Below are 26,355 nucleotides of genomic sequence, written 5' to 3'. Positions count from 1 at the left end.
TCCTGTCCAAGTTGCTGGTGCTGCAGTCCCTCCCTTTCCAAGTGGTGGACTCAGCACCTTTCCGAGAAATGATGGCTTGTGCCGAGCCGCGGTGGAGAGTGCCAAGCCGGCATTTCTTCGCCAAAAAGGCAGTGCCAGCCCTGCATTCACATGTAGAAGAGATGGTGGGCCAGTCTTTGAGCATGTCGGTCTCTGCCAAAGTGCATGGCAGCGCCGACGTGTGGAGCTGTAACTACGGTCAGGGACAGTACATGTCATTTACGGCCCACTGGGTGAACGTGGTGCCGGCACAGCCGCACCAGCAACTTGGACAGGTCGCGCTGCTTTTCCTCCACGTTTGCACGTCCTTGGTCCAGCAAAGATGTCCGCCTCTACCACCTCTTCTTCCGCCGTGTCCTCAGCCGCCACCCCCGTGCCAAGTCCCATTACCCGACCCGCATATCACATGTGCAGGGCGCAACGGTGTCACGCTGTGCTGCACCTGGTATGCCTTGGCGAACGTAGTCACACAGGGGAGGAACTTCTGAGTGTAATGAACAGAGAAATCGACAGATGGCTGTCTCCGCGCAAACTGAAAATCGGAACCATGTTGACCGACAACGGAAAGAACATGGTGTCTGCTCTGCATCAAGGAAGGTTGTGCCATGCGCCATGCATGGCTCACGTGTTCAATCTGGTTGTCAAGCGGTTCCTAAAATCCACTATCCCACTGCAAGACATCCTTAAAATGTCACGTAAACTTTGCATGCATTTCAGCCATTCCTACACCGCAAAGCACACCCTCCTTGAGCTGCAGCGGCAGAACGGAATTCCACAACATCGCCTGATCTGCGACGTTGCAACAAGGTGGAATTCAACCCTACATATGTTAGACCGCCTTTACGAACAGCGAAAGGCCATCACCGATTTCCTGATGTTACAAGCGGATAAAGGTACTCTCCTGTGTAACTTAGATGTCAGCCATTGGCAGCTCATGCGTGACACCTGCCGCTTGCTCAGGCCCTTTGAGGAGGCCACGCTATTCGTGAGTCGGCAGGACTATGGGATGAACGACGTCATTCCTCTGTTGCACGTCCTGGAACAAATGCTGTTAACAATGGCTGGTCAGGGTGCGGTAGACGTGGCGCACAGATCTCAACGCCACATGACCCCTGTGGGGGCAGGACAGGAAGAAGAGGAGGAGGTAGAGGAGGACATTAGTGCTCAGGAATTATTGAGTGAAATGGGTGGTTTTTCCGCTCAGCGGACAGGAGTGGAGGAGCAGGATCATCTGGTAGAGGGGGAGGAGGAGACAGAGGACCCAGACGCACCGTGGCAGTATGCTGTGGAGATGGAGGCAGGGAGTCCCTCGCATTCCTTGGCACAAATGGCCCATAGCATGCTCGGTTACTTGCGTAGCGACAGCCGAATAATAACCATCAGACAGAGGGATGACTTTTGGCTGTCCACCTTGTTGGACCCTCGCTACCGTTCAAAAATGGTGGCCTTTTTCACACCTGCTGAGAGGGAGGCCAAAATAAAGTACTATAAAAACCACCTATGTAGTCAGTTGGTCTCTGCCTTTCTGCGCCAACGTCCATCCTCAGACACTGTGGGCCCTGTGCGCTCGCGTTCCACTGCCATGGCAGCAGGGGAGGGGTGGGGTGGTAGGAGCAGTGGCAGCTCCACCAGCAGCGGCTGCCTCAGTCTGCAGTCGATGATGAGTAGCTTTCTTCACCAGCGCAGTGAGGAAACTACTAACCAGCCGCAGCAGCAGCAGCATCAGGTGGACCTGGAGCAGGACCTCAAACAACAGGCTTGGGCCTACTTGGACAGCACCCTGCCAACCGAGGTAGACAATCCCCTTGACTACTGGGCAACGAAACTTGACCTTTGGCCCCAACTAGCTGAATTTGCCCTTGAAAGGCTGTCATGCCCGGCCAGTAGCGTGGCATCGGAGCGCGTGTTTAGTGCGGCAGGAGGTATTGTAACTCCGCGGAGGACACGACTGTCCACCCAAAGTGTGGAGAGACTCACGTTTGTGAAAATGAATCAGGCGTGGATTAGTCTGGATTTCAAACCACCAGTTCCTGACACAACTGACTAAATCCGCCATGAATCATGCCCCAAACATGTTATTAGGGACAAATGGAAGACCTCCACCTGATCCGTACATTTGTATATATATTTTATTGAGAGGCTGCTGGTCGGCCGACTCATGTTTTGCACATTTTTAATGACTTATACTCTGCAGGTCGGGCCCCTCATGAATTGGGGTTTTTCAATTATTTATACGTCGCTGGACGACTGTCACATGAATTTAAACTTTTTAATTATTTATAGTCGACCAGTTCCAGACCGATGGAATAGCAATTTTTTTAAATATTTATTTGACACGTGTTGTCCATCTCATCAATGAGGTGGACTGTTTATTTATTGGCCACGGTTTGGCCCCCTCCTGTTTCTTACATTGTTAACTTGTTGTATCGGTCACGGTTTGGCCACATGTTTGGTTGTCTTGTTAAGATTTTCTGTAATGTACACAGTTACGCTTGACTTGTCGACTTTCCACAATCTACTAAGGTATAGCATCGCATCAAAGTGTTTTTTTTTTTTTTTTTTTTGGTCTAAACCATTTCTTATAATGTCAATTTGTAGGATACGCCGCTGTAAGGCGACCTACTTTTTTGTCACTGTGTAGACATCTATTTATAGGCCGATGTTTGGCCACAAAAATATATTTAGTAATAACCTAGCCGTTCAGGCCGCTCCCTGAACACCTCGGGAATTGCTTTGTATATCTGTCGCCTTAGAGGCCGCTGTCTGAACAGCTCATGAATTGCTTTCTATATGTGTCGCCTTTAAGGCCGCTGGCTGGACAGCTGATGAATTGATTTGTATATATGTACTTATTGTCCGCTGTCCGGACAGCTCATGAATTACTTTTTGTATATAGCCTTCCAAACCACTCTCAGAATAAGTCATGATATTTTTGCTGTGTATAGCCTTATAGGCCAATGGTCAATCAAGTCATGATTGTTATAGTGTGTATAGCCTTATAGGCCGCTGTCTTTACAACTTTATAATTCCATGCAGTATATAGCCCTATCGGCCACTTTCTGGCATCCAGTTGCTGTAGCCCCCATCACCACACTGTGCCACGGGCCCCTGTACCGCCTTCTCATACTGCTGCCAGATCCATCCTCTGCCATGTGCGTCTTTGTCGTCTGCTCACGCTGCTGGGTTCCAGTTTTAAACCTAGGCCTGTGTATGACTTCCGAATACTGCTGCCTCCACCGCCACCCTGCGCCATGTGCCTCTGTCGTCTGCTCACGCTGCTGACGGCTTCCGCTTTTTAACCTAGGCCTGTGTATGGCTTCCGAATACTGCTGCCTCCACCGCCACCCTGCGCCATGTGCCTCTGTCGTCTGCTCACGCTGCTGACGGCTTCCGCTTTTTAAACTAGTCCTGTGTATGTCTTCCGAATACTGCTGCCTCCACCGCCACCCTGCGCCATGTGCCACTTTCGGGTCTCCTCACACTGCTGCCAGGTCCATACTGATTCATGGCCCCCTGTACCGGCTCCTCATGAACGTGGTTCAGCGGGTTTGCATCACTTAACGGCAAATCGTTGACAAATGCTGGGACGTTCAGTGTTGTGCGCATTAAGCCAGACACCAAAGGGCAGCACAGACCTGTTATTACTCGCTCAAGCATGGCTGAACAAAACCAGTCTCTACCACAAATTGGACCCAGACCTGCCCAGGGTCTCGTAACTAGATTGCACGGAGGAGTAGAGTCCGTTATCGGAATTAAATAGACAAAACGCCACACCAAAAAGAGTGGCCATTTCCAACACTTATTCCAGAAAGAGGAACAACCCGTTTCATATACGGCCCGTAGACGTTTCACGTCTGCCACATTCAGTCGATTTAAGACGCAAGCTCCACTTCCTGTGGTCTCTGACCGTCGATATACCTTTAAGTGTCAGCTTTGAAGCTATATTCCCTCCGGAGCACTGACACTGGTGCCCTTCCGTCAACATGCCTTTAAGTTTCAGTTTTCAACCATATTCCCCACAGAAGCCAAACTCTTGGGTATCCCAGAAGCTGCTCAGCGGGTCAGGGCAATAAAGCTCCCGGTTCGCAGGTTGTTCCGTCTTATGGATGGAAGTACGACGGTATATGATCTTCTTCGCACCCACGGCATTTCCTCATAAAATTTCTGCATTGCATCTGCAATCACAACGCTGACTTCCCGGATCGCCACTCAGCCATTGGACTCTTGATAGTCGTCTCCCCACACTGCTGCTGGGGGGACTTTTTAACCTAGGCCTGTGTATGGCCTTCAATTGAAGCTGCTTCCGCTCCGCCACTCTGCCATTGGACTCTTGATAGTCGTCTCCCCACGCTGCTGCTGGGGGGACTTTTTAACATAGGCCTCTGTATGGCCTTTAATTGAAGCTGCTTACGCTCCGCCACTCTGCCATGGGCCTCTTGGGTATCCCAGAAGCTGCTCAGCGGGTCAGGGCAATAAAGCTCCCGGTTCGCAGGTTGTTCCGTCTTATGGATGGAAGTATGACGGTATATGATCTTCTTCGCACCCACGGCATCACCTCATAGAATCTCTGCATTGCATCTGCAATCACAACGCTGACTTCCCGGATCGCCACTCAGCCATTGGACTCTTGATAGTCGTCTCCCCACACTGCTGCTGGGGGGACTTTTTAACCTAGGCCTGTGTATGGCCTTCAATTGAAGCTGCTTCCGCTCCGCCACTCTGCCATTGGACTCTTGATAGTCGTCTCCCCACGCTGCTGCTGGGGGGACTTTTTAACCTAGGCCTGTGTATGGCCTTCAATTGAAGCTGCTTCCGCTCCGCCACTCTGCCATTGGACTCTTGATAGTCGTCTCCCCACGCTGCTGCTGGGGGGACTTTTTAACATAGGCCTCTGTATGGCCTTTAATTGAAGCTGCTTACGCTCCGCCACTCTGCCATGGGCCTCTTGGGTATCCCAGAAGCTGCTCAGCGGGTCAGGGCAATAAAGCTCCCGGTTCGCAGGTTGTTCCGTTTTATGAATGGAAGTACGACGGTATATGATCTTCTTCGCACCCACGGCATTACTTCGTAGAATTTCTGCATTGCATCTGCAATCACAACGCTGACTTCCCGGATCGCCACTCAGCCATTGGACTCTTGATAGTCGTCTCCCCATGCTGCTGCTGGGGGGACTTTTTAACCTAGGCCTGTGTATGGCCTTCAATTGAAGCTGCTTCTGCTCCGCCACTCTGCCATTGGACTCTTGATAGTCGTCTCCCCACACTGCTGCTGGGGGGACTTTTTAACATAGGCCTCTGTATGGCCTTCAATTTAAGCTGCTTACGCTTCGCCACTCTGCCATGGGCCCCTGTACCGCCTCCTCTTGCTGCTGCCAGGTCCAGAGTGTGTCATGGGTCCCTGTACGGCCTCCCATTGCTGCTGACTTCATCGCCAGACTCTGCCATGTGCCACTTTCAGGTCTCCTTACACTGTTAATGGGTTCCATTTTGTGATAGGGTGCTGTATGGCCTTCCATTGCTGCTGCCTCCACCGCCACCCTGCGCCATGTGCCTCTGTCGTCTGCTCACGCTGCTGACGGCTTCCGCTTTTTAACCTAGGCCTGTGTATGGCTTCAGAATAATGCTGCCTACACCGCCACCCTGCGCCATGTGCCTCTGTCGTCTGCTCACGCTGCTGCCAGGTCCATACTGATTCATGGCCCCCTGTACCGGCTCCTCATGAACGTGGTTCAGCGGGTTTGCATCACTTAACGGCAAATCGTTGACAAACGCTGGGACGTTCAGTGTTGTGCGCATTAAGCCAGACACCAAAGGGCAGCACAGACCTGTTATTACTCGCTCAAGCATGGCTGAACAAAACCAGTCTCTACCACAAATTGGACCCAGACCTGCCCAGGGTCTCGTAACTAGATTGCACGGAGGAGTAGAGTTCGTTATTGGAATTAACTGTGAGGGACTTTTAAACCTAGGCCTGTGTATGGCCTTCAATTGAAGCTGCTTCTGCTCCGCCACTCTGCCATTGGACTCTTGATAGTCGTCTCCCCACGCTGCTGCTGGGGGGACTTTTTAACATAGGCCTCTGTATGGCCTTCAATTTTAGCTGCTTACGCTCCGCCACTCTGCCATGGGCCCCTGTACCGCCTCCTCATGCTGCTGCCAGGCCCGTAATCTGCCATGGGCCCCCGTACCGACTCCTCATGCTGCTGCCAGGCCCGTAATCTGTCATGGGCCCCTGTACCGCCTCCTCATGCTGCTGCCAGGTCCAGAGTGTGTCATGGGTCCCTGTACGGCCTCCCATTGCTGCTGTCTCCATCGCCACACTCTGCCATGTGCCACTTTCAGGTCTCCTCACACTGCTGGTGGGTTCCATTTTGTCATAGGGTGCTGTATGGCCTCCCATTGCTGCTGCCTCCACCGCCACACTGTGGCTCCACACTCTGGTTTTGGCCCCGTGACTGCCCAAATGAGTGAAGTGTGCGGTGATTCTAAGATCGACGGCACTCATCTGCATGTCATACTGACTGACAGTATTATTTCTCTTCCCCAGCAGACTCCAAGGGCATTTAAATTAAAGGTACAGTGTTCTGCACTAATATAAAGGCTCTCTGAAGCCTAGAAACACCCTTTTTATAAGTTAAATTCGCAGCGAATATATTCGGCACGAAGCGAATTTAATCGGCGAATTCGGCGAATCAGCCGAACCGAATTTTTGAATAATTCGCTCATCTCTAAATATAACCACTCCCATCATGCTTAGATTTTTGACTAGTGTTCTCTTCAGAGAAAAGCATATCCGTTTTCTTGATATTCTTTTGTTTTTTATAAAGCCTTTTGATAATTGTTTGCTACAGAACTCATTCTGCAGTTTTCTGGAATGGCTGATCCCTGACACGGTCTTTTGAGGCCATACCATGACCCCATCATAATGAGGAAACAGAACCTTTCTAAAATGTGGCCTTTGGGCACTGGGTTCTGCTTGTGCTATTCCCCAGGCACCTACTATCCTGGATTGTTAGCTGCAAAGCAATTTAAAGGTCCAGAGCCTTGATACACCTGTTAACTTAATCCTGTCCCAGAGGAGTATACCCACTGGAGGGTCAAAGACTGCCAAAAGAGGACCCAGTGAGATAGGTCTCATTCCAGACACTTTCCGGTACCTTACTGCTTGTTTGTTTGCTGCAGGGTGATCTCCAAACCACCTCTGTGGTAAGTAAGGGGGCTTGCCTCCCTTATTGTAGAGCCTGGCATGTGTACTTTGTTTCCTGTTTGTATCATACTAATGGGGTTACCCTCTCGCTCCTTGAGCACATCATAAAGTCTGCCTATAGTGACTGCCAGATAGCCATAGAATCTCTTCTGTTTCAGCAGCTGAATTATGAGTGCTTATTTCTCCATACTAAACAGTATGGCAGATCATATGCGCAAATAAATAGATCCTGTGGGCGTTCCAGCACACAATCCACTAACAGCCCTGGGGCAGTTTCCAGGGTCCTTCCGCAATAACCAGGCGCAGACAGCCTGTACTGTAATCCTTACTTGAGTCAGCACACCTCTGTTGCTCCTTCTGGCATGGCTCTTTCTTTTGTGCGGCTATGTCTGATTATATGACAAAATGGCTGCCATGATAGCTAACTGAGAATGCAGGGGCCACAAGTGTAATTCTACACCTTCCCCTCCAGAGTCTGTTACTGATATGCCCACAGATGCTTCTGCACACTCAACTGTGGATGACGAGGAGTGAAAACTATCCTTGTTGGATGATTTTGTGCCTGAGGAAGTTCAGTCTGATGTCATTACTCCTAAGCTTCAAGATACCAGTTGTCTTTGTTTTTTAGGGTTTTTTTTTTACACTTGCACATGTCTGGATATGAAACCATCTTCTTCAGAATCCTCTAAGGTTACAAGTATGGGCTTCCTTACAAATCGGCAAACTTTTTCCAGTACACTTCTCGCTGCATCCTGTTTTGTATGGTGATTGGACTACTCCTGACAAGCCGTGTGAACCTTCCAAGCATTTTGCTGAGCAAAACACTATTGAATAGACCTTTTATTGGAAGGTGGACCATTCCTATTTTGCCCTGCAACCAGTGATCCTTGGTGCTCAAAGTTTGACTAATGCACCCAAGTCATTCCTGACGGTTTTGAAACTATTAGAACTCATACCCAACACTACTGTGTTGATGAGCTTGTGGATATTTTTCATTGATTTATTGCTGGTAGTTTGTACTGATTGTATCAGCTTTCATTTGATCCCCTGTTGATTTTTAATGTTTGCCCACTCACAAAGAAATGATCAGTCTAAAAATCGAATGGTAGGTGTATTGTAACGCTGAGAGACAGAATAGCAACAAAAAATTCTAAAGAAATGCATGTCTAGCAAATTATGCACTGATTTGCATGTTCATGAGGGAAATAAGTATTTGATCCCCTTCACAAAACATGACTTAGTACTTGGTGGCAAATCCCTTGTTGGCAATCACAGAGGTTAGACGTTTCCTGTAGTTGGCCACCAGGTTTGCACACATCTCAGGAGGGATTTTGACCCACCCCTCTTGGCAGATCCTCTCCAAGTCATTAAGGTTTGGTGGCTAACGTTTTGCAACTCGAACTTTCAGCTCCCTCCACAGATTTTCAATCAGATTAAGGTCTGGAGACTGGCTAGGTCACTCCAGGACCCTAATGTGCTTCTTCTTGAGCCACTCCTTTGTTGCTTTGGCAGTGTGTTTTGGGTCATTGTCATGCTGAAACACCCATCCACGACCCATTTTCAATGCCCTGGCTGAGGGAAGAAGGCTCTCACCCAAGATTTGACAGTACATTGCCCTGTCCATCGTCCCTTTCATGCGGTGCAGTTGTCCTGTCCTCTTAGTAGAAAAACACCCCCAAAGCAGAATGTTTCCACCACCATGTTTGACAATTGGGATGGTGTTCTTGGGGTCATAGGCAGCATTCCTCCTCCTCCAAACATGGCGAGTTGAGGCCAAAGAGCTCAATTTTGGTCTCATCTGACCACAACACTTTCAGCCAGTCCTCCTGTCAGGGCCTGGACTTGAACCTGGGACTTCTACTGTGTCAGGCAGTAACTCTTCTCATTGAGCTACCTAGGATGCTGGACAACACTCTGCCTCTTCTATTGGATAATCCTGCCTTGTGCCTTGTTTGCTCTTGAACCTTGAGCTCCTTGCTCCTCCCATGAACTTCCTATATAAACCATGTCCTTGGACTTCCTCCTTGCCAGATTATTGTGCCTTTCCAGCCAATATCCCGCTACTGTTCCTGCTGCTGTCTACACCTCCGCTACTGATCTTTGGCTTGTTCCTGACCACGATTTCGTCTCATCCTAACGTACTACGATTGATCTGCTACCATTTGTGACCGACCCTTGGCTTGTGACCGACTCTGCTTTCGTCTGATCCCTAACCTGTTGATCCGCTATTGGTTCCCAGTCTGCTCATTCCCTGGTGGGGTGATCCTGAGATCTGCGACCTGGTATTAACACGCAGCCCAATCCATCTCCACCATTAGGAGCTCTGGTGAATACCTGTTAATACTTAGACCCCGCACCTCAGGTGAGCCTGCGTCATTCCCAGGGGGATCCGCTGGTGTACCTATCCTGCTGGTTCCAGGTAAGCCTTTTACTGCTATAGCAACTGGTCTCTGAACCTGATCTTACACCGTGACAGAATAATCTGGCCCACACATGGAGGCCACTATAGCAAATGCCATGGCTCCTGTCAGGCAGCAAATTTCAGAGCTACAAGAGTTTGGTGTTACCTACCAAAAGAAATTTGCTGAACTGCAAAGTGTAGTAGAGGGGCAACAGGAAGAGATCCATGCTCTGCAGACACGATTGCTGGACATGTGCTCCCGCGATGTTGCTAATACACGCATGCCTCTGCCACTCAAGTTCAATGGAGACCTCCGCCACTACAGGGGTTTCCTTAACCAATGCCGCATTTATTTCCAGATGCAACCTGCTGCATTTAATACTGAGAGGCAGAAGGTATTGTTTGTTATAAACCTCCTGACTGAGGAAGCCCTAGCTTGGGCCTCTCCCTATATAGAGCAAAACAATGCAATGTTAAACAGTTTTGCGACTTTTGTGACTGCAATGAACCAGGTCTTTGATGATCCCAACCACTGCGCTACCGCTGAAGCAAAGCTGCATAGTTTGAGGCAGGGTAGAAGCCCTGTTGCGGAGTATACAACTGAATTTCGACGCTGGATCTCAGATACCACCTGGAACCCAGCAGCGCAAAAGAGTCAGTTCCGACAGGGCCTCTCTGATCAGGTGAAGGATGAGCTCGCCAGAGTAGAGACTCCTAACGATCTTGAGGAGTTCATCCAATTATGCATTCGGATTGACCAGAGACTGACAGAAAGAAGAAAGGAGAGATTGGGAAGTAATGGTGGCATGCTTTTTTCTTCAGATTCTAACACACCTGAACCTATGCAAGTAGATACTATTAAAAGATCCATTTCTACTCAAGAGAAGGAGAGAAGACGTTTGGAGAATTTATGTTTATATTGTGGGGACTCTGGGCATTACGCAGTCAATTGTCCTAATAAAGTCAAAAGAACAATTGCTGCGACTGATGTTATCCTGCCTGAACGCATAAATTCAATTACCCAGTCTATCTCCCCATTGATCGATGAAGAAAATAAAGTTGGTCCTAAACAGTCTCATTTTGTTGTCCCTATCAAACTTTTCACTGAGGGCCATGAAGTTCCTTGTTCTGCTATGCTGGACTCTGGGGCTGGGGGAAACTTGATGGACATAGAGTTTGCCCACAATAATAATATTCTCAGGAAAAACAAATCTGCCCCTATTGATATGGAAACAGTTGATGGTTCACCTTTATCATCAGGACCAGTTACTCATGAAACAGTTCCTCTAGTACTCCAATTTCAGGCTGACCATTTTGAGACCATCAGCTTTCAGCTGATTACATCACCTAAATTTCCTGTCATCCTGGGCATCCCTTGGTTTTCTACCCATAATCCCTTCATCAACTGGGGAGCACGGACCATAAATTTTACATCTCCCCATTGTGAGGAACATTGTAGGAAACCATGTGCTACAAGTTGTCTACCAATCAGGAAATCACAGGCTGATATGGTAACTACACAGTCATATGACAGTCTGCCTCCACAATACCATGAGTTTCGAGACGTCTGTGATAAGAAAAATGCGGATCAACTACCTCCTCATCGTCCATACGATTGTCCCATTGAACTGCTTCCAGGAGCAGAAATACCATTCAGCCTCATTTTCAATTTATCAGAACCTGAGTTAAAGCTGCTGAGGGAGTGGCTTGATGAGAATTTGGAGAAGGGCTTTATCAGACCCTCAACATCTCCTGCAGGAGCAGCCCTGTTCTTTGTTGAGAAAAAGGACTCCACCTTGCGTCCATGCATTGATTTTAGGGGCTTGAATAAAATCACTGTTAAAAACCGTTACCCACTCCCTTTAATTGCAGAGATGTTGGAAAGACTCCGCTCTGCCAAGGTCTTCACAAAACTTGACTTACGGGGGGCATATAACCTGGTACGCATGCGTCAAGGCGACGAATGGAAGAATGCCTTTAGAACCAGATATGGACACTTTGAGTACCTAGTTATGCCTTTTGGCCTATGTAATGCTCCCGCGACTTTTCAGCACTTCATAAATTATGTGTTTCGAGATTTGTTGGACCAGTTTGTTATTGCTTATCTGGACGATATCCTGATCTTTTCGGACAACCTGGTGGAGCATCGCAAGCATGTCTGCACTGTATTCAAAAGGTTAAGGATGAACCGACTTTACATCAAACTGGAGAAGTGTGAGTTTGAACGAGCCCAGATCCAGTTCTTGGGATATATCGTTTCTTCAGAAGGAGTGAGCATGGATCCCGAAAAGATCAAGGCAGTGGTGGATTGGACTGCCCCTGGAAACGTTAAGGAAATACAATGATTTATTGGATTTGCCAACTTTTATAGGAAATTCATAAGAAACTTCTCTAAAGTAATAGCACCAATTACACAGCTGACAAAGAAAGGAGTGCCCTTTGCATGGTCAACTGAGGCACAAACTGCTTTTAGTAAGCTAAAGACTCTCTTCACATCTGCACCAATATTGGTACATCCTGATCCTGAGCTACCTTTTATTGTGGAAGTGGATGCCTCAGACTCAGAGCTATCATTTCTCAGCGACGAGGAGAAAAAATGCAGCTTCATCCCTGTGCTTATTTTTCTCGTTTGATGTCATCTGCTGAAAGGAATTATGACATTGGGAATAAGGAGTTGCTGGCAATTAAGGAAGCCTTTTCCGAATGGAGGCATCTGTTGGAAGGGGCTAAGCATCCTGTGACTGTCTTCACGGATCATAAAAATCTTGAATTCATCCGTTCTGCCAAGAGATTGTCTTCTAGACAAGCACGTTGGTCACTGTTCTTTTCCAGGTTCAATTTTATTATCTCATATCGACCTGGGTCAAGAAACGGAAAGGCTGATGCCTTATCACGAATGTCGTCTGGGCCTCTCCAGGAGAACACTTCTGAATGCACAATCCTGCCTCAAGAGAACTTTCTAGGGGCCACAAGTCCTAAGGCATTCTTGAATCTTCTTAAAGAGGGGTATGAGAATGACCCACTTCTCAATCAGCCACCTACGGACATTAACCTGACTTATAAGAATGTCTTTTGGATTCAAGGACATCATCTTTATGTACCTGAATCTTTTCGTGTGGAAGCTCTCAAGTTGGTTCATGATTCCAAACTTGCTGGGCATTTTGGAGTCGCTAAGACCGAAGAACTATTATCACGTTCCTTTTGGTGGCCGGGGTACAAGAAAGATGTCAAACGCTATGTGACCTCATGCTTGACCTGTGCACGCAATAAGATTCCCCGAGCCTCCCCTTTGGGGTTGCTTCAGCCACTCCCTGTTCCATCAAGACCATGGGGGTCTATTTCTATGGATTTTGTGGTGGATTTATCTCCCTCAAAAGGAATGACCACCATTTTGGTAGTGGTTGACCGTCTCACTAAAATGGCCCATTTTGTTCCAGTTAAGGGGGTGCCCACTGCTGAACAGACTGCAGAACTAATGGTTCGAGAAGTCTTTAAACTGCATGGAATCCCTGATGATGTGGTGTCTGACAGAGGTGTGCAGTTTACTTCGAAATTCTGGAGAAGTTTTTGCTCAGCCTTAGGTGTTACAATTAATCTGTCCTCTGCTTTTCATCCCCAGTCTAATGGTCAGACTGAGAGAACTAATCAGACAATGGAACAGTATCTTCGATGCTTTGTCACTTATCTTCAGGATGACTGGGTGGACTGTCTTCCCACTGCAGAGTTTGCATACAACAATTCTAAACATAGTTCCACCTCTCAAAGTCCTTTTTACTTAAACACCGGTTACCATCCAGTTTTTATTCCTGATCTCCCTATCACAACTCCAATCCCTGCTGTTACCAATAGACTAACTACATTGCAGGAAATTCAAGAGAAATTGATTGAGACTTTGAGGGAAGCTCAGGAATATTACAAAAAGGCTGCAGACAGACACCGGAGAACACTTCCTACGTTTCATGTGGGTGACAAAGTTTGGTTATCAACAAAGAATTTGAAGGTCCATGTGCCATCTGCTAAGTTGGGTCAAAAGTTTCTGGGTCCTTTTCAGATTTCTGCCCAAATCAACCTAGTCACCTTTCGCTTAAAGCTTCCGGATAGTATGAGGATTCACCCTGTTTTTCATATATCACTACTCAAACCGTTTCAGGAAAATCCTTTCCCTGGAAGAATTTTTCCACCTCCTCCACCTGTTGAGGTACAGGGTGAAGAAGAATTTGTGGTGGAGAAAATCCTTGATTCCAGGATCTTTAGGAATAAGTTACAGTATCTGGTTCAATGGGAAGGATATGGGCCAGAAGAAAAATCTTGGGAGCCTGAGGAGAATGTTCATGCTCCTAGACTAACAAGAGAATTCCACCAGAGGTTTCCACACAAGCCTAGTCCTAAGACGTCCAGAGGACGTCCTGGGAGGAGGGGAGTACTGTCAGGGCCTGGACTTGAACCTGGGACTTCTGTGTCAGGCAGTAACTTCTCACTGAGCTACCTAGGATGCTGGACAACACTCTGCCTCTTCTATTGGATAATCCTGCCTTGTGCCTTGTTTGCTCTTGAACCTTGAACTCCTTGCTCCTCCCATGAACTTCCTATATAAGCCATGTCCTTGGACTTCCTCCTTGCCAGATTATTGTGCCTTTCCAGCCAATATCCCGCTACTGTTCCTGCTGCTGTCTACACCTCCGCTACTGATCTTTGGCTTGTTCCTGACCACGATTTCGTCTCATCCTAACGTACTACGATTGATCTGCTACCATTTGTGACCGACCCTTGGCTTGTGACCGACTCTGCTTTCGTCTGATCCCTAACCTGTTGATCCGCTATTGGTTCCCAGTCTGCTCATTCCCTGGTGGGGTGATCCTGAGATCTGCGACCTGGTATTAACACGCAGCCCAATCCATCTCCACCATTAGGAGCTCTGGTGAATACCGGTTAATACTTAGACCCCGCACCTCAGGTGAGCCTGCGTCATTCCCAGGGGGATCCGCTGGTGTACCTATCCTGCTGGTTCCAGGTAAGCCTTTTACTGCTATAGCAACTGGTCTCTGAACCTGACCTTACACCGTGACACCTCCTCTGCATCATTCATATGTTCAGTGGCAAACTTCAGACGGGCCTGGACATGTGCTTTCTTGAGCAGAGGGACCTTGCGGGCACTGCAGGATTTCAATCCTTGTCTGCGTAGTGTGTTACCAATTTGTTTTCTTGGTGACTGTGGTCCCAGCTGCCTGGAGATCATTGACAAGATCCTCACGTGTAGTTTTGGGATGATTCCTCACTGTTTGCATGGTCATTGACACTCCATTAGGTGAGATCTTGCATGGTGAACCAGACCTAGGGAGACTGACAGTTGTTTTTTGCATCTTCCATTTGTGAATGATTGTACCAACTGTTGTCACCTTCTCACCAAGCTGCTTGGCGATAGTTTGGTAGCCCAGTCCAGCCTTGTGTAGATCTACAATCTTGTCCCTGACATCCTTGGACAGCTCTTTGGTCTTTGCCATGGTGGAGAGTTTGGAATCTGATTGTTTGGTTGCTCCTTTGGACAGGTGTCTTTTATACAGGTAACAAAATGAGATTAGAAACACTCCCTTTAAGAGACTGCTTCTAATCTCAGCTTGTTACCTGTATGAAAGACACCTAGTAGCCAGACATAATGCTGAATTATAGGGGATCAAATACTTATTTCACTCACGAACATGCAAAACAGTGCATATTTTGTTAGACATGCATTTCTTTAGAATTTTTTGTTGCTATTCTGTCTCTCAGTGTTACAATACACCTACCATTCGATTTTTAGACTGATCATTTCTTTGTGAGTGGGCAAACATTCAAAATCAACAGGGGATCAAATACTTATTTCCTTCACTGTATGTGTTTAGCTTTTTAAATTGTTTTCTTTATGCGTCTTTAAAATTTCTTTCATTTGCACAGGCCAGTGAGAGAAGCCCAGACACGGAAAAGTTCCTGTTCTTATGATACATCATGTAGCCCCTCCCAACAGAGTCGCCCCTTCCCAGCTGAGGAGGGGCGGAGCCAGGCATCAGATGAGGGTTCCCTGGGCAAAATCTCAAATATCCTACTCATTCCACGGCCACACCTCCATCAGTATGAAGCCAGCAGTTCTTTGGGATACACCAGTAACAGAGGTAAATAATTTGTTGTAAAAAACTTTTTGAAGGGAGAAGGCTCTTTCTCTTTATTAACAAACTATTTGTTCTGTAATTAAAAAGTAAAAAAAAGTATATTTGCTTGAGGTAAATTAAATATACTTACTACATTTTGCTTTGTACTCTTTTATGATGTAAAAGTAAGCCAGTATTGCTTTTCAAACACTATAGCGATCTTCTGACCATTTAGCTCAGGGGTCCTCAAACTATGGCCCGCGGCCCACATGCGGCCCGCCGAGGACATTTATCCGGCCTGCCGGGCAGGGGCGTATCTGCCGCGAGGCAAGGGACTAGGGTTTGGCAGGTTGGGAGAGCTCGGGCGGGAGGCAGGAGGGCGGGATTAGCAATTCTAGAACAGGGGAAGGTGGGCTCGGTTTATGAACCCGCACTACTCACCTGGCCTCTCTTCAGCCAGCCGGCCATATATTCTGATCAGTGCATGCAACCGTCACGGGCGGAGGGCAGAGCCTAGAGCTTACCATGAAGAGGGGGAGCAAGAGAGGAGACTCCATCGCTGCATGTCGGGTATCACGGCCACGGACCCTAGATAAGTGCAATAGATGATCGATCTCCTCCCTCTCTTCCCCCCTCCTCTCTCTTCCCCCTTCCTCTATCTCTCCCCCCTCCTCTTTCTCTCTCCCCCCTCCTCTTTCTCCCCCCCTCCTCTTTCTCTCCCCCCCCTCTTTCTCTCCCCCCCCTCCTCTTTCTCTCCCCCCCCTCTTTCTCTCTCCCCCCTCCTCTTTTTCTCTCCCCCCTCCTCTTTTTCTCCCCCCCCCTTCTCTCCCCCCCCCTTCTCTCCCCCCTCCTCTCCCCCCCCCTTCTCTCCCCCCTCCCCTCTCTCTCTCTCCCCTCTCCTCTCCCCCTCCTCTCTCCCCCCCTCTCTCCCCCCCTCCTCTCTCCCCCCCTCTCTCCCCCACCCCCCCTCCTCTCTCCCCCCCTCTCCCCCCCCCTCTCCCCCCCACCCTTCTCTCCCCCCCCTTCTCTCCCCCCCTCCTCTCCCCCCCTTCTCTCCCCCCCTCCCCTCCCCCCTCCTCTCTCCCCCCCCCTCCCCTCCCCCCTCCTCTCCCCCCTCCTCTCTCCCCCCCCCCCTCCCCTCCCCCCTCCTCTCCCCCCCCCTCCTTCCCCCTCTCCTCCCCCCCTCCTCTCTCTCTCCCCTCCTTATCTCTCCTCCCCGCTCTCTTTACATTGTACACAGATCTGACCCAGCAAGGTGTCCTGCATTTACCGTATATTTCGCTCCAGAAGACACACTTGGGGGGAAATGTCTGTGCGTCTTATGGAGCGGCCGGCCCAGTATTCCCGCCGCCGTTGTATGTCCGCAGTCTCTGGTCATCTCCTGTACTGTGTCCGCATTTGTTCATAGTTTTTTTTTTTTAAACTATAGTCCGGCCCTCCAACAGTCTGAGGGACAGTGAACTGGCCCCCTGTTTAATAAGATTGAGGACCCCTGATTTAGCTGCTTGAAAACAATGGGTACGTGTTCCCACATGTTTTAAGTCCAACAATACACATAACATTGTATATTAATCAGTTGCTGACTGCAGGTAGCCGAATGATGGCTGCACTGCGGCCGGCCAGTCGTCCTCCCAGAACGCGCTCTCCTGAACGCCCCCAATGATCTCCGTGATCGCTGTGTCCTACAGACACAGCTGATCACGTGATGTGGTAAAAGGCCAATCGCAGCAGCCTTTTATCATGTGATCAGCCATGTCCAATGACACGCTGATCACCGTTAAATGCAATTGCCCGTTCTCGGCTGCACTTTCCTCACGCTGTCAGAGCAGGGATCGGACCGATCATCAGGGCACTGATAATCGGTGCCCAGCAGTGCAGCCCACCTGTACACAGCAGTGCCACCCACCAGTGCCCAGCAGTGTCGCCAGTCAGTGCCGCCTATCCGTGCCACCTCATTAGTGCCGCCTATCAGTGCCCAGCAGTACTGCCTATCGGTGCAGCCTCATCAACGCACATCAGTGAAGGAGAAAATTACCTGTTTGCAAAATTTTATAATAGAAACCAAAAAACTTTTTTTTTTGTTTATAGCCCAAAAAGTAAAACACCCAGCAGTGATTAAATACCACCAAAAGAAAGCTCTATTTTGTGAGAAAAAATTTATAAAAATTTCATATGGGTATAATGTTGCATGACCGCGCAATTGTCATTCAAAGTGTGACAGCGCTGAAAGCTGAAAATTGGCCTGGTAAGGAAGGGGCTATAAGTGCCCGGTAGGCAAGTGGTTAAAATACATTTCTGTTTTTAAATTGACAGTTGAACCTTTTATTGTGGAAACTAATACCGTCAAACACCACAGATGGTTAAAAATGTATGTACCCAATGAGAAATAGTAATTAGATTTCATATTGTTATAAGCTCTGTTTAAAAGTGCAGTTACAGGTAGAATCTGGTAGGCTATATACACCTGGCTATTCAGTCACAATATGTCTCCGCAATGTTCAAAGTTCTGTTTCTGCCTACTCCTCATGCTACAAAAAGGAATATTTTGCAAACAAGCATTTTGACCCTCTTTTAATATGACTCATCCTATCCAAAGACACATGTACCAAAGTTGTCATCAATAATAGGATGGCAAGTCAATCCATGACAGTAGGGTCTAAAAATCAGTAGAGCAGAAAATAAGCAAAGAAACAGCCAAAACAATCAGGACACCAAAGGCAAGATGGAATACAGTACCTCCAATGTCCACCACAGAAAATGGCCACTCCTTTTCGCATCAAAAAAGTGGGTATTAATAAAGTTCAAAGCAGGAAAAGAAAATACAAAACAGCTTGTGACTTACAAATCACCCATGAGCAGTGGGTGTTGACAAGTAGTAATTACGTAATTTGTTTTTTCACTGCATGCATTTGTGGACTGTCTCTGAGATACAGTTTTGGAATTTAAACAGACCTGCAGCTAGATGCACATTGACTTTTGTGTATCTTTTTTTTTTTTTTTTTGTTTGCATACTACTCATGTGGATACAGTATATGCACAGTGGATTTTGTATACCAGTATTTTTATCAGTAGAGTTATGCACCTTTTATAATTGTTTGTGTGCGTGTGGTGTGTGCTGCACAATATTTATGTTTTTGGTTTATATAATTTTTTTAGTACTGTGCTTATGTTTAGCATCTGTTAAATTATATGTGTGTGAATCACATTTTTTGTGCTAGCCAGCTGTGATAGGGTAATTTTTTAAAATGCTGCACAGTGACACTTTTAACATATCAGCAGACAGGATTGTGACGAACACGGTACCCAACCCCTGCTCTTCTCACCAACTCGTGACAAAAGGACCCACCAATTTCACACTGCGCTGTCACTTGCGTAAGAATGCCACTCTCAGCTGCACCCTGCACAAAGATTTTCCAGCTCGCGGGACCACAATCTAGGTGCCAGCAGCCTGAGAGCGATTGTCACTGGATTAGGTTAATTATTAATTGACCCTTCAAATTCCAAACTGCCACCAGATAGCTTTGGGCCTATCAACCCTTCACAATATTAGCAAGAACAAATGTGAACAATAAACATCTGTAACACACACTGTCACCACAGACAGGTATATTTGGAGGATTATTATATACAGTAGTATTCTTCAAGAGACAGGGATTCTTTAGTTGCATTAAAAGTTCTAGAGATAGTTTAAACACTTTTCAAAATAGGGTTTATTAATGAAATGGTCAAATAATGCAATTAAAATATTTACAGAAAAGGAGGTTACAAAGACATAAAGAGAACAATACTGCAACAGAGAAATAAAAGGTGAAAATGGAGAATACTTGCAAAGTCCTGGTTTTAGCAGAGTCCAATTGTCCAAGCAAAAACTTTGCCGTGGATCTCTTGGCTGTTCCTTAGTTGAAGTTAAAACGAGAGCTACCTTACCAGGTCCTGTCATTGCCTTTTCTGTGATATCAAAGAGATGTGGACAGAGGCCCTCTGACCAATGATCCGGTTTAAGGGATGGGTGCTGCAAGGTCACCACGTTTATGACCAAGTCACAAAGACAGTTTTATATGAATAATATTGGCAGATTATTATTCAGAATTATATTTCAAATCCAGGGATACCACACACTGCATACCTTGGAGGAATTTGTCACCCATGAGGCAGGAGACTGCTTTCTCCCCTTTCGTATGTGCTAACATAGTCATTTATGACTTTGATTTACTCGGTATGATATTCCCCTTTCAAATATATACCTAATATTAATGTGTCCTGTTCCTGTTGAATTCTATCATTTGTATGTGGAATTGTTAAGTTGTGGAATAGACATTTTATGGCACGCTCTGCATTCCTAGAGCTTTAATGGCCTTGCACATCATGTCTGACAGGCTTGAGTGAGCTATTATTGTTTTATGATAGGTCAGAGGGAAAATACTTGTTCTTGGTTTATGGAAATAGACATGCTGCAGACCTCAATTAATGTTTTACAGCACTGACCAGGTCTCTTTTTGTCCCTGATTTAGATAACAGGCTCTTTTGAAGTTTGTTAAAAGTTATGGCTACAAATTCCATAGTTTGCAGGAAGAGGGAGGGAGTATGGTCACTGATCATGAAAACAAAATGGTTGAGACCTTAACAAGATGACTGTCGCCTACAGCTTCCATGTCCCTATTGCGCACAATCATTACAAGGGTGGTTGAGGGGATGGTGTGGATTGGTGAGGGTGAAAAGGGATAACAAAGTAAAAAGAAGGTAGTGTGGATCAGTGATGGTAAAGAGAGATGAAAGAAGATCAAGAAGTCCATGTGGAACAATAATGTACATGCAGTATGAATTAGTGACATTGAAAAAGGATGGGAAAGAAGGCAGTATGTTTCAGTAATGGGGGAACAGGACAGGAGATAAGGAAGGAAGCTGGATGGTAGAGGGGGCAATATAGATCAGTAATGGAGGAGCAAGAAGGAGACCAGAGAAGAAGCAGAGTAACCAGTGATGATGGAGCATGATGAGAGAGGAGGCAGAATAGATCAGCAATGGAGCAGCAGGATGGGAGAGAAGAAAGGAAGCAGCAGTGATGAGTGGCAGTTGAACAGGATGGGAGAGTATGCAGTATGGATCAGTAATGGAAGAAATGGGTGTAAGAGAAGTGAGCAAGGCACAGGGACTATTGACAGTTGAACAGAATGGGAGAGGAGGAACTGTGGACAGGTAACGGAGAGCAGGATAGGAGAACAGAGAGGAAGCAGCAGGGATGAGTGACAGTGAAACAGGATGGGAGGGGATGCAGTATGGATCAGTAATGGATGAGCAGGATGCAAGATAAGAGAGTAAGCAACAGGGACCAGTGGCAGTGAAGTAGGGTGGGAGAGCAGGCAGTGTGGATTAGTAATGGTGGTGCAGGATTGGAGAGAAAAGCGGAAGCAGGATAGGCTAGTGTCAATGGAGCAGGATAAGAGGAGGCAGCGTGTCTCCGTTCTAGTGAGGCTGTATAGTACAGAAATTAAGAAGCTGCAAGGACCAGTGACAGTGGATTAGGATGGGAGAGGCGGCAGTGTAGGTAAGTATTGATGGAGCAGCATGATAGAGAAGAGAGGAAGCAGCAGGGACCAGTTACAGTGGAGTGGAGTGGGAGAGGATGCAGTAGGGATTAGTTGAGCAAGATAGGAAAAGGAGCAAAGAGTGGGGAGCAGTAACAGGATGTGGATGAGGAATGGAAGGTGATCAGGTTACCATCCATGAACTCCTGATCTACAGCGCAATGGTTTAGAACAGATTTCAGAATTTGATTCCTGTTCCAAAACTACCTGATGGATGGAATACATTTTGGATAGGTAGTATTATGGCATAGCAGGATGGGTGCAGAGGGGTTAACTTCCTTGTGATGGTGTGTGGGTGGTGGGGTTGTTATCTTGAACAGAAATTTTGCCTGATTGAGCCCTCAGACTTGCTGTCAATTCTACTTTGTATAAACGAATGGATGAACTTATGTAGTATTTCTATGGTTACGTTGCTTTGTATGCCCACTCTCAACCCACGCATTAGTGTGACTCACTGCATTGCCGCTGTTTTCAACATTCAGGGATTACCCAAGTGGCAGCAGGCTCCATTTTTCAAAGGTGCATGATTTTTTTTTCTATTTGCCTGAAGGCTACCTTTAAACTGTGTGCATATAAGATAAAATATCTAGTAATGACATTGAGACAGGAGAAACGTCCATCAAATACACCTAACTGTATTTGCTTCTTACGCGTGTTCTACAACATTAAGGCATTACTTCAGGAAAGCGGTCTAGACGCCTTAGAGCATAACAGATAAAAGGCAAAAAAAAAAACTGGCCTGTGCAAAAATAATACATCTGCAGCATTTGTCATGCTTGCAATATGACCATATGCGTGAGGAAGTTTGCATTAAATTGTTCCTCCCCTTCTGCAGTGACCAAAAGATCCTTGTCATACTACAAGAAAGTCACAGAAGTATTGTACTTTGCTTAACTTTCATTTTAGTTGTTACTTTTTACTTTTTTACTGCATGTGATCCTTGTCAGCAACTATCAGTATTCCTAAATAGTTGCTTTAAAGTGACTGTAAGGTCACTTCACTAATGATTATCACATGCAATATTTTTTTTTTTTGCATTACATGCAGTAATAGGAGTCAAATCATCAAAGCAAAATATTGAATTTGAGATAAATACTGCAAATTGGGTAAATATATATTATGAACTCCCTCACAGAAAAAAGACTTTAAAGGTACCAATTTAAAGCACACAATATATTATAAGTATTGAAAGATTCAAAATAAAATAGATGTATTTCTTGTTCCTAGGAACAGCAAGAAATACACATTGTAACTTGAGTACTTTAAAGAGTTAGGCCTCTTGCACGCTGCAGCTTGAAAAAGCTCCATGCAGCATTTTTTTTTCACTTATCTAAAATTCAGCCAATTATTTACAATTTTCCTGTACACACAGGTGTAAACAAACGCTGTGTCTTCTTGAGTAAAAACAAAAAGCAAAATGTGTGTTCCTGGTCAGTAATTTGCACCGCTACGTGCAAATACGTGCATATGAGCATAAATATTAATTGTTTTTGACTAGGAATGTATTGTGCACATGAATGCGCATACGCCCCAATGCGTGCAAAATATGTGCGTATATACGCAAAACAAATGCCTGAAATTACGTCCAGAAATGCTATACTCAAACATCAGTACCGCATGCAAGAGGCCTTAAAAAAAATAGTTGTTTCACCAGAGTTTGCGTGCCCATGTTTATGTCCTTAGCTCAGAAATGGAAATAAATGGTATCAATGCACCAGAGGGAGATCGTTCTGTGAATGAAAGCACATTAGAAATGTTTTCACAGTTTCATAATATTTCTGTATGCCTTCATTTAAAGAACAATCTTCCTCTGGTGTAGTGCTAGACTGTGTAAAAACATTTTCAATGAAAAAACACAAAAAATAAAACTCACTTTAAGGCCTCGTGCACACTGGACATTATACAACTGCTCTTAGAAGCATCTGGCATTTTTCCTGCCTTTCCTGCATGCTATTCTATATGTTCATGCACACATAGGCTTTTAGCAGTATTTACAAGCAGGAAAAAAAAAAGAACACTGTCAGTGCGTCCAGGAGCAGCAGAGTTTGGGAAGAAAAAAACACTCGACACTTTTAACCACTTTATTATAGCCTAATGATGGCTACAGCACAGTTCTCCAGTTCTGGGAGGGCGTCATATGACGTCCTCCCAGAATGCACCCTCCTGCCTGCCCCCAGTGGGGCACTCCCGGCGCTGTCCGTGATCGCTGTGTCCTAAGGACACAGCTGACCACATGATGAGGTAAAAGGCCAATCACAGCGGCCTTTTCCTATGTGATCAGCTGTGTCCAATGACACAGCAGATCACCGATTAAATGCAGTTGCCGGTTATCGTCACAGCGTGAGGAAAGTACTGCCAATAACTGGCAAATGTCACAGAGGACATCTGCACTGATCATCATGGCAATGATGATCAGTGCCCAGCAGTGCCGGCAGTTAGAGCCACCAGTCAGTGCTGTGTCAGCACTGCCCATCAATGCCGCTTTTCAGTGCCCATCATTGCTGCATATCAGTGGAGCATCATCAGTGCCTCCTCATCAATGCCCACCAGTGGCGCCTCATCAGTGCAGCCTATTAGTGCCGCCTATCCATGCCACCTCATCAGTGCTGCCTATCAGTGTCCATTAGTGCTGCCTATCCGTAAAGCCTCATCAATGCACATCAGTGAAGGAGAAAAATTACCTGTTTGCAAAATTTTATAATAGAAACAAAGAAAAACCTTTTTTTTCAAATTTTTTTTTTTTTGTTTATAGTGCAAAAAATAAAAAACTCAGTGGCCATTAAATACCACCAAAAGAAAGCTCTATTTGTGTGAAAAGAAAGCTCTATTTGTGTGAAAAAAAAGCTAAAAATTTATTATGGGTACAGTGTTGCATGACTGCGCAATTGTCTTTTAAAGTGTGAGAACGCTGAAAGCTGAAAATTGGCCTGGGCAAAACGTGTGTAAACATATCTAAACACTCATTTAAATGGTAAACCTTAACCTTAGGCTTTTCTAGTCCAATATGTTATGTAAAAAATCACATTATGGCCCACGACATAAAAAGCCAGACCACATTTGCTAAAGATATTATTTTATTGCTCATGCATAATTGGCAATGACACATTGAAGTTGTTTCCCTATTTTATCATTGAAATAGAGGAACAATATCGACTGATATGAACTAAATGCTCTATAATTTTATGTAGTTTGCATATGTTTGTCTTTGTTGCAGATTTTCTGGAGCGGATGATGGAATCTCAACAGCGAGACTCTAGCGCCCCTGGCAGGTTTCATGTAGGTAGTGCAGAATCAATGCTGCATTTCCGACCTGGGGGATACCACCCCCAAAGGGCTCTCATCAACCCTTTTGCACCATCACGAATGCCAATGAAGCTCACTTCAAATCGTAGAAGGTGGATGCACACTTTCCCTGTGGGTAGGTCCTACCATTTTTTCTTTGTTTGGGGGGGGGGGGGGGGGGGGGCAACAAACAAATGACAAGGATATAAAATCTTGACTGTAGGGGTTTGCACCTTCTTATGCCAGGTTAATCCCATAAAGTGCAGCTTTTTAGTGTTTACTTTGTGTCTAGTAGATATTCTACATTGTTTTCCTGCCCTAATGCTTTATTTTTGTTTTCCTAGAAAAATATATAAATGGATTGTAGCCTATCCCAGATGTTCTTTCTCAAGTTTTGTTAGAACCTCTTAACTTTAACTTGTATTTTAATCTGAAAATGAAAATGTGTTAGATTGTAGTTTACCAGTTTTTGGATGTAGTGGTTTGATTTTTCAGAAAATACCTGCCAAAAATTCAATGTTGCTTTCTGTTAAAAAGAAAGCACAATCACCCTTGTTTTCTTGTGTAAACTACTATTCCCATAAATATGCAATTACATTTAGAAAAAGGCAGACCATTTTTTAAGTCCATTTTGTGTGACAACCGTGACGCCTTCCATAGATACAATGGAGAATTGGTTGTAGACACAGGGCTAAGGAATAGAAAGTGTGTTATTTGCAGGATTACAAAGGGAAAAAGCATGAAAACGAATGCAGACACTACATCTAGGGAGACCAGCAAGCTGCAATATATTACATTTTTTGATTTGGGGTTTTGATACAATATCTTGAACATCGGTTCGCACTTCAAATTCCTCAAGCTTTGGTGGTGTTCTGCCTCATACAGAGCCTTTAGATGTTTTATTAACTACTGTTTAGGGAGATCTGGCTTTTTTACAAAATCCTTTTCTCTTTGAATTTAGTGTTCAGCACATATACCATTCCAGTTTTTGTTTTCAGACAAGTTCTACTATTCTATGGTTTATATTGCTTTCCTTATTGCTCCTCTCAGCCTTTCCTCCTGTTACTGTTCTGCTACAAACTGAAGAACTAATGCTAGAGTATGCTGGTGTAGCATCTTGGTGATTTGGTACCTATGAGTAAGGCACAAACTTCTTATCTAATTAATGAGTTAATCAGTAAACAGTTAAAAATCATTAACATCAGGTTGCTTTTCTATTTCACTAAACAATTGTATATAATCTGTTAAAGTGTTACTAAACCCACAGCCCTGCATTCACTATATCTGGTCTCCCACAATACACACAACATGGAAATACAATCATTTTAGTAAATATAAACTGATAAATACCATTTTCTCATCAGCAGTATATATCATTCTTGTGACTTCTATCAGTCTCCAGCCGAGCACTGGTTAAAGCTTGTAGAAGGAGTTTTCATTCTGCTGTGCTTGTCCTGTGATGCTGCATAACCCCTGACCCTCTGTCTGGACAGTGCTGATCACATGTACCCTCACAAAGAAAAAAAAAACTCTCTAGCCATACACCCTATACTGAGCATGTGCAGAGTACCTCCTAGAGCTCTGTACTATCAGCAGATGGATTGGGGACAGTAGAAGAAGGGGAGGATCAGAAAAGACAGGATTACATAGCCTATTTTCACAATGCGGAGGGTGAACCCCTTAGGTTCCACGGTGAGTATTGCAAGCATGCTTTTACTGC

The 26,355-nt window shown here is 45.7% G+C and overlaps 1 protein-coding gene across 8 annotated transcripts in view; it reads left to right on the top strand.

The window, feature by feature from the left end:
• Positions 1–26,355, top strand: part of DEPDC5 (DEP domain containing 5, GATOR1 subcomplex subunit) — a 152,876-nt gene that overhangs the window by 65,402 nt on the left and 61,119 nt on the right. For all 8 annotated transcript variants that reach the window (XM_089653247.1, XM_089653252.1, XM_089653250.1 and 5 more), the window contains 2 exons: positions 15,578–15,792; positions 24,568–24,771. In XM_089653247.1, the coding sequence (XP_089509373.1) occupies positions 15,578–15,792; positions 24,568–24,771 (419 nt within the window). The remainder of the gene's footprint in view (positions 1–15,577; positions 15,793–24,567; positions 24,772–26,355) is intronic.

The sequence above is a fragment of the Staurois parvus genome, unplaced genomic scaffold (genome assembly GCF_062004578.1).
Source record: "Staurois parvus isolate SC_StPar_1 unplaced genomic scaffold, SC_StPar_1.0 ptg000704l, whole genome shotgun sequence".
NCBI lineage: Eukaryota > Metazoa > Chordata > Amphibia > Anura > Ranidae > Staurois > Staurois parvus.
Note: the sequence above shows the minus strand (reverse complement) of the source record. Positions and strands in the feature narration are given on the sequence as shown.